This window comes from Euwallacea fornicatus, chromosome 1, assembly GCF_040115645.1.
Source record: "Euwallacea fornicatus isolate EFF26 chromosome 1, ASM4011564v1, whole genome shotgun sequence".
Classification (NCBI taxonomy): Eukaryota; Metazoa; Arthropoda; class Insecta; order Coleoptera; family Curculionidae; genus Euwallacea; species Euwallacea fornicatus.
The window spans coordinates 4,454,903-4,472,013 of NC_089541.1; the positions used below are offsets into that span (position 1 = coordinate 4,454,903).

Consider the following 17,111-nt stretch of genomic DNA (forward strand, 5'->3'; position numbering starts at 1 on the left):
GAGATACGTTATCAGTATAGCTGACATTAAGTGACTGAACATGGACGTCATGTAGCTGGCATGTAGTGAGTGAAAATGCATGTCATGTCGTTTAGTGTCGTGCCTCAAAGTGGGTGTCGTCAAGAACTTTTTTCTTTTTTTCCGGAAAAAATCGATGTTGCGGCGCTCAGTGGACTAGTAGTCAAAGGTGCGCTCCTCTCCCAAAGTAAGTAAAACGATATTTTATAAAGTGTTGTCCTTTATTGAATCGTTTTGGATTAATATCAACTAGTCCGTTTACAACGAACCGTTAATGTTTAGAAAGCAGCGAAAAAAGTAATTAATTATTTACATGGTTTTCTTTCATTTTTATTCATAATGGAGATATTCATTTTTATTTTGAATATGTTTAATTACCCAGAACATCGTTTTAATTGATTCAACTTCATATGTTGGGGTATTCTTAACGATTTTTAGTTCGTTTTAGGTTCCTCAAAAAACAGTAAAAATCATTAATATTAAAAAAAAATTCTACTCATGATAACAGTGAGACTAATGGACTATAATTAATGTGAAATTCTACTACCCATCTCTTTGATTATCCATCTTGTAATATTATAATACTATTATGGTTCTTTTACTACCTTTCTCTATGAGATTTAAGCATCTGTTTCCTTTGGTATATTTACTACTGTTCAATTACTTTGTTTCGTTGCATTGCAGGGAATTGTTTGCTTTTCTTGTCATGGCAAAGAATCCTTCTGAATTAGGCTTCCTGATCTAGATGCTATTTTCTTGCACACCGGACATTTTTGCTTGCACATACCATCCTATACCTTATATCCTTTTTGTCCACATCTATAGCACCGTGTAAACCCATTAGTACTGTTATATTATATTTATCCATTTTACAGTCGTACCAGCATTTGCGGTATCTAGCTACACATAGAAACGACTAATTGCAGGTATTTTTTTAAGAAAATTTCTGTACGTGTTGCCGAGACAACGGTCATTAAGTTTTAAAAATGACAAAAAATAGATGTCCTGTGACAATTTTCTAAAAAAAATCGATTTTTTTAATGTGACTTGAAGGAACAACATGAATCCTTGAAAATACATTTTTAGGGATCTTTATTGCACAGTTCCTTCAAAATCGCAAAAAATTGGTTCTAATGTGATCCCGTATCTCATAAACTAAAAGAGGTCGTGCATATCTGTTTGTGTAGGGTCATAGATCGCATCGAGATGTTAATAGGTTTAGACGCTCCTTAAGATAGCTTTGATGAAAATAAATCAACAAATTTTAACAGTTCTTATGTATTTATCATATTTTGCTTTACAAAAAATAATATGTACAAACTTACAAGACTTCAATTAAACCTGGAAAAGTACATTCAATTAAATACTGTTTAAATTTTTCCCAAAAGGCAATAACAAACTTACAAATAACTACTTATAAATAACTTACATCAACCTCTTCGGTAAACTTAACTTAATTTCTGGCCTTTTCCTTTTTGATTTCAGTGTCTATTTGATATTCCGGTTCAGGCTCCAAATTATCATAGTACGCATAATCATAACTCACATCTTTGACCTTCTTAGGACTTTGAGGCTTTTGCTGAATTGGAGTTATTTTTGAAGTCGGTTTTGGAGTCGGTTGAGTATTCGTTGAGGGAAAAGATTTAGGATAATTTTCAGGTTCCCTTGCAGGAGTATTGTAATTGTTTCTAGAATTCTCAAAAGACCTTTGAGTGGTAGTAGTGGTCGTTTGAGGCTGCTGCTTCTGCTGCTGCTGCTGTTTCTTCTGAGACCTCAACAACTCATTTCTACTACTAGCAATATTCTGACTATGAGAAGCCTTCAAAAACTCCTCTTCTCCATTATAATCATACTTGGGATCATATGAGCCATCATCATACTGAGTCTCATCAAATCTATTTGATCTACTAACAGGGGTAGTTGGGGTAATTTTGGGCACTGTAGGGGTGTAATGAGTGAACGTAGTGCTCCTCTGTGTAGTGCTGGGACTGTTAAAGTTTTGCTGAGCAAAAGTATTAAAGGTGGGAGAGTTTTGGTTGAAAGTTGGAGAATTTTGTGTGTTGTAAGTGTTGGTTTGTTGAGCAATTTGAGTGAATGCTTGCTGAGTCCTAGGAGCAAAGGTAGTGGGGAAGGAATTTAGAGTACTTTGCTGAGTATTGGGGCTCTTGGGGATGCTAAAGGGCTTGGCATTGGGAGAGAATGTTGTCGGCTTGTAGTTGTCAACTTTCTTTGGACTTGTGGGCTTTTTGTCGAAGACAGCAGTATTGTACTGAGAATTAACAAAAGGAGTGGTAGATTTGGAGTATTGAGGGTTATTTGAAGGGTAGTTTTCAGTTTGTTGCTTATTGGTTACTTTAGGCACATCATAGTTTGTATTGTAGCTTACGCTACTGGCAGGTCTTGATTGAGGATAGTTTTCTGTAGGTTTGTTTCGCTTGAATGGGGCTGGAGTGCTGATAGTGTAAGAAGGAGTTGGAGGAATACTCTGCTGACTCACTGATGGTCTTTGCGCCCTAGTTCTGAAGTTGTTATTTACAGTTGGTGCAATTGTGGTACTAGTAGGTTTTCCAGTTGTTGGATTATAGCTGCCAGCAAAGTTATTGACGAATCCTGTGGGCCTTTGGGTCCTCCTGGTATTAACTTGCTGTTCAGTGGGTTTATAAGTATCAGCAGCTTCAGTAGTCTGTTGTACAGGTCTCCTTTGTACAGGCTTCCTGATCAACTTATGTTTCTGCTCATAATCCCTGTTTTGGTTCACATTCACATTATCATCATAGTCCTCATCATTTTCTTTGCCATTGTTCCTGTTATTAAAGAAATTCGAGCTCGAAGATGATTTGAAAATGTCCTTCTCTTGAGTGTTATGCAATGGTCTTCTTCCTTGTGGCCTTTGATATTCCTTCTGCTGATTCACAACTTGAGTCTGAGGATCTCTATTAATTCTAGCATCCCCAGTCTCTGCACGTTGCAGAGCAAATGTTTCTTCATCTTCCCCATATTTGTGTGCCTTGGATTCGAAACCTGAAATTAAACGGTTGCATTAATGAATTCTGTGAAACAATTCACAAACCTACTTAATAAAATTAGTCTAATAAAATGGAATACAATCTAATCTCGCCGAACCGATCTTTTACGAATCTTGCAATAAAAAATGCAAATGCTCATAACGAATAATAATAAGAGAACAATGAATAATGATTCGAAATGTATAATGGCAATTGCGTAATGCAAGTAGCAAAAATTTCAACACTGTTCTTTGAAAATCAGAAGCAGGTGCGTATGGAATGGGTGCAGCGTTTTCCTTATAACTCATGATGTGAAATGGATTGTTGATAATTTGATGTTTGTCGAAAAAATTATAAAGTCTGAGAGAAAAATGTTTGTCGTTTACGTGTCTGAAAAGCAATCACTCATACAGAAAATAATTTGGAGGAAAGGCTCCAGAAACAATCAATTGCCAAGAGGAAGGCTAAAAAGGTGATCAACTATTTGAAATTTATTTAGAAGAGCTCAATTGTTAGTAGCGACAAGAAATCTAGAGATCTTACTAGAGGCCTAAGAAGCAGGGAAGGAGCGACGAATTGTTAACAATTTCCTAAAATTATAAAATCCTATTAGAAAATTCTTCTCATACATATCTTAATTTTAACTGTAGCGTCAGGAGTACCTCATTTTAAAATTAATAAAATTCATAGAAGTTCACTAAAAAAAGCTACATATCAAAATACCAATATCCCTTCCCCCACCAAACTGCTTTAAACCTACAAAACTGAGGTTCAATTTATAGATTGACCTGCAATTTTTTATTTATTAGTTTCTATGAAAGTAGTAGACATGAAAGACTGGGCACGTCAAAATGTCCACAAATCTAGTCCGTATTTGATCCAAGTTTAATTTATATCTTCGAAATAGAGTAACCTAGATAGTTTAGATATATAGGTACCTGTTGACCTCATTATTATTAACATATTTTGAAACTTTAAAATAAAGCTCTTTAAATGGTAAAAGCTATTTTAATGAAATTACATTTTCAAACCCTTTCAGAAAATTAAAAAATAAACAAGATGGAGTCACAAGAATATAGGTATTTATCGTGCACAACTCAGAAGCAAGAGAAGATATATTATTTGTTTTTTGTTAATTCTACGCAGAAAAGTGGTCTAATAAAGCTTCATTTTTAAAGTCAGTTTTGACTTGGTTTAAAAACTAGTGAGCAAAGTTTAAAACAGAGTAATCCTATGTTTCGAAAAACTTTCCCATTTTCCTGGAAAACCGTAAAAAATAAATCACAATTTTTAAGTGGATGTGATATTATTTAATAATTCTTTAAAGCAGCTAATTTAATTGTCTTCATATGGTTTTCTTACAGTTTTTTTTATTTCTTTCTTTCTCTTTTTTTTTCCTTTTTGCTTACCTTGACTATAAAGCAACAGCAATCAATGATTTATTTTTAAAATCACCTTCGATTTGGTTTAAAAACTATTGAGCAGATCTAAATAACAATTCTTTTATGACTCATTCATTAATTTTTCGAAGAAATTTCTCATTTTTCAATGAAACGGTAAAAGGTAAAGCAAGTTTCTTATTAAAAATATCTTTTAGTAGGCCACAACAAAAATACCTCGGATCTACACGGCTCCAAAATCAGGCGACCAAACCCAAAATAATCATTAAGATACTACCGTAGATTATGGTTTTTGGTTAGTTTTTGTTTAAAATGTAAAATCTCAAGTCATTTTAATAAAATTGATAAAACAACGATGAAGCATGAATCAGCGCTAAAAACATCAAGAAAGGGAGAGATAATGGACCAAATGGTCCTATAGTGTAAATTAACTTTATGATTCAAGACAAATGGAAAAATAAAGATAGAAATGAAACAGCTTAAAGCTTAAGCTTAAGTATGGTTAAACTGCAGTTGAGTTACGGCTAGCTTCAAATAATGGCCGGAACCAAGGGGTCAAGGAAAATATTTCGAGTCACTTCGTGAATTCTCACGAACCAGAACAACCCTGGAATGACGACATTAAAAATAATGAAAGCTAAACATTTGTACGAATTGGATAGATCTGGACAGATCTCTTGGACGGATGAATGAACGATTGTAGCGCCCATAATTAATCTCTTCCAGAGAATCAGAAGAGGACTTGAAAATGTTGTAAAGTTGCCTACTTAATTAATGACCTGAAGTAACGTAAACAACCTTGACTATAAAACACCTGAAATTAGTCCAAGATGATTTATATCATTCGTTCAACAACTTAACTAAACCGATACCGAAACAACATCATAAACTTAATTGGATGTAGTGATTTCAATCCCATAAACAATGTCGAAATATACGCACATACAACTCATCTACCTTCCAATTTAGCAAACGTTTAATAATGCCATATTTAACGTTGGTTTTATGGAACAACGTAAGAGTGAAGAAACCGTGCATCTTCTAAGAAAAAATTACTGTGTGGGAACTTAACGTGTGTCGTGTCTTCTGTAATACCTTGCATAAAGTATTTGCCATTCAGTTAGACAGAAATCTCATGGAGTTCCTTGAACAGAATAGATTTCTAGTAATTGTAGAATGGATAATCGATCTATTTTAACATTCAAATACCGTGAACTGATAGCACTTTTTGATTACCAAAAGAATATTTCACTTCCTCTAAAGTTAATCTAGTTAATAAAGTATGGTAATGTAAAAAAATCTGAGAAATTTTCGAGCGGACGAGCTCTTTGAGCAATTCGAACTTATCGAAATAGTAAAGCCAAAGAAAACATAGAGAAGATGTCCAGAAAATCAAAAAGGACGGTCCGACGCATCATGCTTAAAATCATTGGTCGTTATTGAACTTTCAGTTTGATTCTTGGATAATCTGGATTTGGTAAGATTGAAAGGTAAAGATAATTCTGATCAATTTTGAGTAAATTGGGCTGATCTTCAAAAGGAAATTTTCTTTATTTTTGATACAGAAACCTAAAAATCCAAAAATTAAAAGATCTTGAATTTTTTCTATTTAAATTATCGTTTTCCACCACAATTCGTATCAACCCGTGACTCAATCTAAATGTTAACTGCTGCCTAGCATATTACTGTCTTCTTTTAGTACATGTTCTTAAATAAAAGCAGAAGATATAACGAAGGCGATCGTGGATATAATTTGACGTTTTTGACATGTGACACAGTGATGGAAATGAGATTTATACTGGTAAAAGCGCCAATTTTCTTATGCGGAAAGCAACAAATTCGCATCGTGAAGCGAGGCAACTTAAGCCGGGGAAATTCGAAAATGGTTATAAACTGATAGAATCTACGTTCGAATGCCTGTTTGGATTCAAATACCTACATATATACAAGTTTCAATTGAAACACTACTTTTCCACTTAATAATCTATCATTCTAACCTTTGAAAACGTCAATAACTCGTGTCTTGTATGGGAGGTACCTCAATTACGGAGATCTCGAAAATGAGTAGAGAACGAAAAAATCTACGTTCGAACGAACACCCGTTGGGATCCGAATAGCTGCATGTTTCAATTGGGATACTGGTATTTCACCTATATAGTACTCTGCACTACTCTATGAAGTTAAAAGAAAAAAGTTTGAAGGTAACCAAGCAATTGATCCTTTACTCTTTGCCAAAGAATTCACGTCAATAAAGATATTACGCGACATGATCAATATTGTCAGAAACTCCCTTATATGGACAACAAGAATTGTAATCGTTCTTGTAATTGTCTTTATAGGATCTCATCGCATAATTTAAATAAAAACCATTCTTTTTAAGGAAAGCTAATTTAAAATAAGTATAATAGTGAAACATTTCTTCCGAAGTTAATTAAAATATGCAGATTAGTGGGCCACGAATTGCAGAATCTACTTAATTGCCTGCGGGTAAATTATTCAACGCATAATCAATTAAAAGTCTTAACTAACAGGAAACTGGTCGTGCATAATGTATAGTATAGACCATGGATGGTGAGATATGGCTGATGATGAACTGTGTAATGCGAGATCGTTATATACTATTATAGCAATGAAAAAGTGAAAGCGGTAGGATGCTAAAGGTCGTATTTGTACTCTAACGGTGAAAAATTGCAAGATAAGTCGACAAGTAAAATGTTAATGAGTTAGTCACATAGCGCGGGTTACAGGTGCGTAAGATTTATGCATAGATTCTCAACATTGGAAAATATTTTGTGGGTGTGTATGACAACAAGGAACATCTTCGATGCCGGAAATAATGGAAATTCTTACCAGATCCTACGCGATATAAATCAAAGTTATCGCTGGAGTAATACAAAGTAGAGGCATCACAATCCACGTCCTCCCATTCTGCGCAAATTTGATGATCTTGATCAAAAGCGGTTCCGTTAGGACAGAGGAAGCGGAAGTCTTGGATCTACAACAATTAGACATGCTAATTACGATCAGTGTTTTTCCACAAAATTTTGTGATGCTGAAATAAACGTCTGAGCATTTCATACTTCAGAAAATGACCGTGTCTCTACTCCATCGATCTAAAGATGGATGTTGTTTTAATGCTATGTAGACTTACCCCTATTCCAGAAACTTTTACGCAAATGTGGAACATCTGACACTGCGTATCTGGATCGGCGTAGTAACCCCCCAAAATCTTTTCTCTACAGCTGAACTGTGTATTGGGCATGTCCTCTAAGCTGTACGTGGGGAATGGTCGATGGTTGAGAAACACTGCTCTGCATGGCCATACTGCCAGAATCCCTGCAAAGACTGTATATCGAAATCAATATCAGATCATATATCTGATAACCACAGGAAAAATTTCAAAAATCTATTTGTCTGCTAAGCGCTTGGAGACGAATCATCTTTAAGAAATGAGGTATCCTGTTCCTCTAATTTGAATTACATCAATATTTTCTGAACTTAGAATCCAAATTTTGTACTCGATAACACTAAAAGGTGCTCTTTCCTGCGGAATGAAAGCTGCAATTATTTTTTGCAGATAAGGTCAAAACGTGAATAATTTTTCAAAATATTTGGAACGACTTCCAGCAACACAAGAAATCTGATATCTTAGATTTCTATTGAATCGTGATAAAAAGCAGGAAGTCCGGGAATGGACTTGAATTGTAAATAATATGCCTTTTGCTATTTCAATATCTTCCATTTGACATTTAATCCTAAATGTAGAAAAAGTTTTCCGCAGGAAGATATTCTATTCAGGATCTTTAGTTCCTTTTTAGCGTTTTATCTTCAAAACGGATCGCTCTTATCAACTCGCAAGGATAAAGCAATATGCGGAAGTGCTAAAATGTTTGGGGTCAAATTCATAAGTATGTTTGTATAATGTGTTCTTCTAAGGTTCTTTTCCGGATTTAGAATTCTGAAGGTTTCCATGTCAGGCTTTCGCAGAAATCGTCTAGTCATCAAAAAATCTCTGTTAAAACTACTGAAGATCTGATTTTGGATTGCTTATTTTGACGTGCACGTAAACCTTCTTTCGTAATTTTCGAAGGAGAATCGTCTCTCGTTACCAATTAGATACCCTTCGCTGATATTTAACCGCCGTTAACAATGAGCAAATAAAAAAATCAATATCGTACAAATTTCATTCTGACCACATAATCTCGATAATAGTTCAGCAAACGTAATATGTATCCCCCTCCCCCTCCTCAGATCATCTTCCAGATGTTATCGCATTCCGAAAAGCGTCATATAATAGAGATGATGATTTCTCGATTGCATAATCTCCAGTTAGCTCGCTAACGTTGTATATTGGTGTCACTACTTTTTCTGCTTCACGACATCATCGTTACATCACCGACCGATCTGCAGATGCCTGCACGATTAGCTGATTTAATGGATTAACCTCTAAGTGCATATAAGTAGGTTTGAATAGTTATGAAGATACGGATTTGGGATTGACTTAATGGGAGTAATAACGTGTGTTTTGCCCGCTGTTAAATTAGACTTCTTCGTTCGTATAAAAGAAATTCAAGCAAATTGAATGCGGGTAATTACCGAGAAATACAAAGAAAAACCTTGGAGCTTTTGGTATGTGTAATTGGCAGAGTGCTTCCTAAATATACAGCGCAAATTTAAGGGAATATTCTTTGAACCAATGTAAAAAGTTCCAAGTTCCTATAATCGTATGTCGGAAATAGGTTAAATTATAGACATACAGGTTGGTAAAAGAATCAACCAAAAAAGTGAAAATAAATATGAAAGTTTGCCAAAATTTACTGAGCTTTACTATTTTTGTGAGCAATTCCAACAAGCCAACACTGTGGGCACGAACCTGAAATTTCTGGACGAATTCTCACATATCTGAAAAATTGATATGTCTGAGAAAAGACGAAACACTAGTTAAAAACAACAGAATAGATTACTATACAAATGTACATGCTCACGTGACAAGAATAACTGGAGGACTGTATCCAATTTAGGCGACAGTACCGTCTCAATTGAATCATTCTGAACCCTCCTTGCCTTACAAGGCAAACAGGCCAATTCGGCTTCCATTTCTCTTCAACGACTGTAATCAAATATTTCGAAAAGCACTGTTTTCTGTTTTCGTTTTAATTTATGAATAATTATTTATAAATTAAAACGTGTAACATGTAAGTGTTTATACAGAATGTGTACTAGGTACTATCCGTAACTTCAGGACATAATTTTTTATGGCAATTAAAGAAAACAAGTTCCTATAAACACGTGACCGGAAACGATTAGACTTCGAGATACAGGGTCGTAAAATTAAAAAAATATTTATTTGAAATAAATTTAGAATAGTCAACGCTAAGTTATTGAAATTTTGCAGTTACTGTATGTTGGAAAGGAGTTGCATTCTTGTTACAAAGTTGATTATTTTCTGCTGCCAGTGGCATAGTTAAGGCGTGAGTCAAACGACATTTTCGTCATAAAATATAAAACGCCAATGCCTTTTTCAACATTTTTATTATTTTCGCAGTTTCCTAACGTTGTATGACAAAAATGTTAATTGGTTTTTTCGCCTAATGCGAACCTGGTCTTAGAAAAATGGTCGGCAACTAAAAACAACAATAATAGAAATAATCAATTTCGACACAAAACTAAAACGTGCCATTTTTCTAAAACTAAGATAGTATTAAGCAAAAATAACAAGAATTCTTTTCTTTTTTTAAAATGTTAGGAGTCTAAAAACTATCAGAATATTTGAAAATCCATTGGCGTTCTACATTTTATGAAGAAACCGTGGACTGACTCACACCTACCTACGCCGCTGGTGACATAAAAATTGATTTTATACTTGAAATTTAGATCCTTGTGCATGTAAAATAAGTCCAAAATTTGAAGAACCTAGTAATGACGGTTCCATTTCAAATAATAATACATATATATTTTTTAATTTTTAACACCTTGCATTTCGTAACCTAAACGTTTCCGACCACAAGTTAATAAGAACTTTTTTCCTTTAAACACCTTAAGAAATTGGGCCCTAAAGTTACGAAGCATACTTAGGAAGCACCCTATGTGCACAAAGCCTTTGTCCCAATAGTCACCTTTATTTTAAGCAATGACTTTCTTCTTCTTCGAACGATTTCTTGCCTTACAGCTAAATAACAAAGTTCAGCGAATCTGTGAATTTAAAAATTTTCGTTCCCACATCCAAATACCACATCTTGACATTCAAACTAATTTATCGAATCTTCACAAGCGTCATGCTCGACCGATGTATATAAAAGGAATTTGAAACACAGAACTCATAACCTTGAAGTAGCTAAACACTCGGTGTATAATTATCGCCCCTGAAATAACAGGATCGAAGTTATCTCGCAATCGAGCACATCCTTCTTGGCGTAACATTCAATTTTGTCAAATTTTCCGGCTTTTGCCCTCCGAAACAATGGCTCTAGTGCCCTAAATTGATTTAACAATGGACCAACTATTCGCGATTCTGAAATAATGTTACATAGGTGGTCCGACGTTACATAAGGACAAGTTTTTGTAGTATGCATATTTTGCTTGGTATGTCGAAAATTTGCATATTTAACGAAGAGGTTAAACGTTATAGTCGATTTTGGCTATTCGTGTTTTAAAGACGTACAGAGATTGAGCGGCCATAAATTTTCTCACTGGTTTAATGGCCGTCTTTAAACTCTTCACTAATTTCATCGCCAGAGAAGGAGTTTATTTCACCATGTGATGAAGAAATGAAAACATTTATAGTGTTGTCACAGAAAATCCCTGAATATGACATAATTGCTCCAAAAACTGTATAGTTTGATAAAGATAATTACACTGCGTCACGATATATACAAAGGAAGATGCTTCCATGTTTCTCTTGAACTCCGTAAAAAGAGCAGTTCTCAACGTTCTCATTTTTCTAATATTAGCACAGTCTCAATTTCTTTATTAAGATTCAAATTTATGGTCATTTATATAGTTCCCATTTGTTCGTATATTTGTGGAATATCAAAACCGTGGGATAACAATTAAATTCTAATTAACCTTTCATAAATGTCTTATGCGATATGCAGGGTATTATTAACTATGTAGATAAACTCTAATGAATCTTCATTTTATTTTATAACAAAAATTTATAAATATAAAAAATAAAAATTTTGTATATACGATATATACGACATAACTGTGAATGCATCATTGTTGATTTACAAAGTATTGAACTTGCAGGAATGTTCCTTTTTAATAGCTCGTTCAAATTAGAATATTAACTACTTTTTAACACTCGTATTATTGGAAATGCTAATTAGTGGTGAGAATTTAGATGGTAATATTTTTTTTTGAGGTAACGCCTTCTTTTCTCACCTCAAACGCGTTGAAGAATTATTCTCTACAGATTTTTTATATTCTTAATTAACACTTTCCATTTTTCTTTACACAACTTTGGTTGTTTTTGACATATCTACTCGAAAATTATAATTTTTTACATAAAAATCTTCCGATATGGAATAGTGCATAAGTGAAGCCAATTCATGTGTGACAAATTTTTCTAAAGCACCTCAATATGCTTTCTACCTTTTCAAACATAATTTGAATTTATTTCCCGATAAAATTTTAAACTGTTAAGCTGCAAACTGTATATTCTTAAGGAAAGCATCTTAGACCACTATTTACTAATGATTTTGATAGCAAATTTTAGATTTCAATTAAATCCAGAAAAAAACGGTGATTTGGTTTTCTTAAAGACTTAGGTATACCGAAGTTAATAAAAGTGTATACAAATTAATCATGAACTTAAAAGAAGATGATGTATTAAATTCCATCTTATTTTGAATTATCATGTTTCTTCTCATTAATGATGCGCAAAAGAAAACCAAGACCAAGATTAAATCTATGTGAATGTTGATCTTCTTACATAATACAAGTTATCTTGTTCTTGGTCTAGTGAATTCAATTAAGTGTTGATCTTGGACTTGGTCTTACTACAAGATCTCTAGTATTGAACAAGTAATTAAAAACGTTTTAATAATGTAATTTTAAAATTTTTTTTGTCAAACCAATACTTTTTGCTTATCACTACTTATCAACAATGTTATCCAGAACTTGTCTAAGTCATTAATAATGTAAACACATTAAAGTCACTTTAGAAACAAATAACACCTAATTACAGGCAATTAGTGTTACGCGGTAAAAGAGGATAGTCTATTGCTCTATTGGTAAAGCTTATCCCAATTATTTTCTTTCGCGTTGAACAGTTTCTGACATTCAAAATTAACTTTCATTTCAAATTAATTTGATTAAAATTTTAATTAAAAGATTTTTAATTGATCAACGAGTGTTGGAAATTAAATAATTATTGGTTGACCCTCGCACCTTCAAATAAGGCCATCCAATCCTCACTGATACCGAATCAAAAAGCTTATATTAGTAACATATTTCCAAAAATATATCGTTAAAAAAAAGTTTTTTTTTTTCACTTAGAGTTAATGAACGCTTGAGGAAGATTGCTAGAGTAAGAAGCAACTTATTACACATTAAAATGACATGAAGAAATATCATTCCGTTGCAATTACTTCTATATTACTAAACAAATATTGCAAATCAAAGTAGAGCAATCTCGGCAAATAATAGCTACACTTTAATTGCAGACATTTGAAGATATCTATATTAAACTCATATAAAAGCCATTAATATTTGCTTTTCTTCTCCCTATGTAGGTAATATTGAGATGCAGCAAGAGCCTTGCAAAATACGGTGAATAGATCACATTATTAAATGATTAAAATGAAAGGAAAATTTTCACTAAAGAATATTTTCATTTACTCATACAAACCAAAAACATCACATTGATTCTCTTATGATTTGGCAGTTTTAGCAAGAATTTGTACACCCTCTAAAAGTAACAATTTTGATTAATTAAATCTTCTCAAACACTTTAATTGTTTCGACCATGGCAGAATACAATTTAGCATATAAAAGACTGAAACAATGACTCTACCAAAGTTCATGTAAAATTACTGAAAATTTGTTTGCGCAAAAAGTTACCTAATTGCCACCTAAAGTTGCAAGGTACCACTTAGCGATTCGTTTTAGGAAAATTTCGTGAAAACAATAGGCGGGAAAAGTCAGAATGTTAAAGGAGTGTTTATGATCATGTCACAAATATTGAAAATCTTAAAGAAACAGGGATTATTTTCTTAAATTATGAGACTTGGATAAAGTAAATTTCGTAAATCTCACAACATCTAAATTTGTATCCAAAAACACAGACGCACGCAGCACAAAATGAGACTTCACTTCCAGGGACATATCCATCGGCCACTGTTACTCACCTAAAAATATCAACACACTAACACTCTGCATTGTGACTAGTCATTGACTGCTGAAGAACGAAGACTAATGAAGAAGAAGATGCATCTCACGAAGACCTAGCGTTGTCCTAGTGAAAGGATACACATAGCCGCGTCCTCCATGATCTAAGTAGGGGGTCACAAGGATGTGCACCATCGCAGGGAATAAGTCATGATGCTAGAAAAATTTATTCTTAATAGAGAATATTCTGCTAATATGGAACAAAAGGACATATTATGGAAATAATGATTTTTGTATTATGAAAATCTATGTCGAAAGATCGATCAACCGAATATGTCCCTATATTTGGGAAACCCATAAAAAGGATCTTTAAAGAATGTGAAGATAAAATGTGAACTGCAACCTTTGAAACTTTACAATTTTGTCTTCTTGCGGGTTTCGCGAATTTATAAAAAAATATTTATGAACTGAATTTTTTTTGTATTTGCACCTATAGACTTTTGATGCTCGAAACTCGAAGACATTTAGAACATAGATCAACACTTCAGACGATGCAATGAGAATTTTAAGACTAGGAAAGAATGAAGGTCAAATAAAAGGTTAAAAACTCGATAATTTGGTTAAGTATTAGTGTGAAGCAATAGTTGATAAAAAAATATTAATTACCAACAGAAGAAGTATCATCCTTGAGCTTTTTAGAGTTAATAATTTACGGTTGTGGCTTAATAATATTCCAGTTAAAAAGATATTGAAGTAATGAAGACAATATGTGTTTTGCATGTTTAATCTTCATTACAAAGGTGCCATATATGATTGTGCAAGCGCATTCCTCATTGGCATTATGTAACTTGAAACAAGTATTCAATAGAGAAATTCTTGTTTCATATATAAAAATCTTTGCAGAAATCCCACATCTATTACGAGAAAAGTAGGTAGATAATCAATTTCATTACTTATAGTAAGTAGCTCTTGTATTTCTCTCAAACCTAGCCATTTTGACACATCCTATAATACACTAAAACATTGATTTTAAATTCTCATAACATAATTTGCGTACCTACTACAGCTTGATTAATCTTTACATAAAATTAATGTTACTGATATCCTCACACGATGCAATAAGGAACTAGATACACACAAGCTTTACTACAATGGTAAAAGTTATTTACCAAATACGCAATCTTCTTGTGGGTTGAATGGTGTACCATCCCACACCTTCTGAATTGTTCAAGTCTGAAAGTACTTCTCAATTTCTTTTATTTTTATTCGTCAATAACTTTGTGGTTTAAAAGCTGGGATTCCTCTGACCTTTATCTTTATGGCAATACCACTTGTCCAACTAAGTAATAGGGGCATAAAAATAGGAAATTCGGCGTCTCGTCCGATGCTATGGTAATTTGTAACAAGTTCCATTTTTAGACAATGATTTTGTGAGCATTTTTAAAAAGACTAAAATCACATGCTAAAGTATCAAAAAATCGTGGGATTTTAGTGTTTAAAGCATAAATTTCATCCTACGACTACATGGAAATGTCATAATGTAGCAGGAAAATTGAAACAGATCGTGAATAATTAGTCAATTTATTAGTCCTACTTATTTTATTATTTTCTACAAATGCATAATTTGTGGAATAATCTTGAACTGTTCTGATTTATTACGTTCCAATTGTTTCGTCCACACTATAATTGTGTAATGAAGTGGAAGCTATACGAGTTAAAACGAAAATCTACTCCTTAGTTGCTTTTTTTTATTGTAAAACCTCTTAAAATTGTATTTTATCACCAAAAATTATCAACTTTCTGCACCTTTTCGAATACCACCACATTTCATCCACAAGCAATTTGGCTAAGTGTGTTTTAATTGTGACCACAACTGCATTTAGAGTGCACATACAGCACAATATCTCTGTATAAAGAGTAATTTTCATGACTCTGTATGTAAAGCGAATGGAATTACAATTGAACTCACCTGAGCTACAGAGAATGGTATCATCAAGTGTTTTTAAAAGTGTGTCAACTATCGTAGAGTTCTTTCCTAGATATACATGAAAGATCTGAAATATTTCCAGTTCAGTAGTATTTCCAAGAAATTCGCGCATGTTTCACATTTCCCTATTTTCTAAATTTTTCTACAAGATATAAAATTTTCGAAGTCTGATGACAGATTTTCACACAAATTTTCCAATACATTAAAATTTTTCAAAAATTACTGCTTCTTGCATGCTTTTTGGGTTTTATATAATCCTAGTTTTTAGCAAATATCGCGACTTTTACTTTCGGATCACAACTAATCTGCAACAATCCCTAAATTCATATTAATTTTCCTCACTTTTAATTTCGTTAAATACCTTCAAGTCTGCAGGAAGATTGATTAACTTTCTGATGATAGGTACCTCACTTCACATCCATCACTCTGAAGAGTGCGGTTTCTGTCATCTGAATAGATTCTTAACGAAACTGATGCTATGGTGTGCTTCCTCAAAGAACTTTCGCTATCCAATAGGTCACCAGAACGTCTGAAGATCGACGTAACTGCGAATAATAAAAGTGTAATCGTGAGAGCAAAACGGTTACCTACTTCCATTTCCTCCATTTGAAGTCATCTTGAGTCGTTCGGGTCATATAATGTTCATGTACGTATTGTAAGATGGGAAAATGCAAATTGGTCTAATTATTTTTATGTAAGAATTTCGGAGATTTCCTGTGACTCAGAAAGCAACATAAGTGTTTAAGGAGGTCATCAAAAATATCAAAAGTTGATAATAGCAGTAACTATAAAATGATGATCTTTATCATCCGGCTACGAAAAGATAGATCCGCATTCTGCTATTTTAAAAACAATCAGATTGATCTTCGAGGAGTCTATTCACGTGGGAACACTAGTGCATTTGAAACCTTTACAGGTCCGTATTTTAATAACAGTAAGATATACTCGAATTATTGTTCTTGTAAGTAATGGTTCACAAGTCCATTCCTGTGGTATCATCTTCAAACCCATACAAAATTGCGATCATAGTTGACCTTCCTCCTGCTGGAGCACTTTCACTCCTTTGCCTGAGCTGTTCAATAGAACGAGGGTAATCGCCTTAGGGTCGTCATCGGTTGGTTCCGTGTAACTTTATAAATAACAAACTTATCGTTAAGCTCTGCGAAGATGTTTCTTACGTCATTAGAATAATGCAGGTTGCTTATGTAAACCATAGATGGGAAAATAAGACAGCAGATTTTCAAAATAAATGCGCCGAAATTTAACACATTTAATTTTTATTAGAACAATTAAAATCAATAGAAAAAGCCTATAATTAGAACAGAAAGTTACTTATTACTTTATTGTGCGCCCCAAAAAATTAAACAAATA

The 17,111-nt window shown here is 33.4% G+C and overlaps 2 protein-coding genes across 2 annotated transcripts in view; one reads left to right on the top strand and one right to left on the bottom strand.

Moving 5' to 3' along the window:
• The first annotated feature begins 98 nt into the window (after window positions 1-98).
• Rabex-5 (Rabaptin-5-associated exchange factor for Rab5) overlaps window positions 99-17,111 on the top strand; it is a 30,987-nt gene continuing 13,974 nt past the window's right edge. Inside the window, exon 1 of the mRNA XM_066286897.1 lies at window positions 99-205. The gene's annotated coding sequence lies outside the window, so the exon portion shown is untranslated. The remainder of the gene's footprint in view (window positions 206-17,111) is intronic.
• Window positions 1,281-13,925, bottom strand: LOC136341703 (uncharacterized protein DDB_G0289357). Its single transcript, XM_066286960.1, has 4 exons — window positions 13,774-13,925; window positions 7,575-7,768; window positions 7,274-7,418; window positions 1,281-3,039 (listed from the first exon to the last, which is right to left on the bottom strand). Exons 1-4 carry the CDS (start codon window positions 13,802-13,804, stop codon window positions 1,472-1,474), a joined length of 1,938 nt encoding a protein of 645 aa, XP_066143057.1. The 5' UTR covers window positions 13,805-13,925; the 3' UTR covers window positions 1,281-1,471.

What these genes read in the sequence shown, in the direction of transcription:
- LOC136341703 (XM_066286960.1), bottom strand. Translation starts at nt 13,804, where the DNA reads ATGCAGAGTGTTAGTGTGTTGATATTTTTAG. An exon ending in TAAAAGTTTCTGGAATAGGG is followed by an intron (nt 7,419 to 7,574) that starts GTAAGTCTACAT and finishes TAATTGTTGTAG; the next exon opens with ATCCAAGACTTCCGCTTCCT. An exon ending in TTTATATCGCGTAGGATCTG is followed by an intron (nt 3,040 to 7,273) that starts GTAAGAATTTCC and finishes GTTTAATTTCAG; the next exon opens with GTTTCGAATCCAAGGCACAC.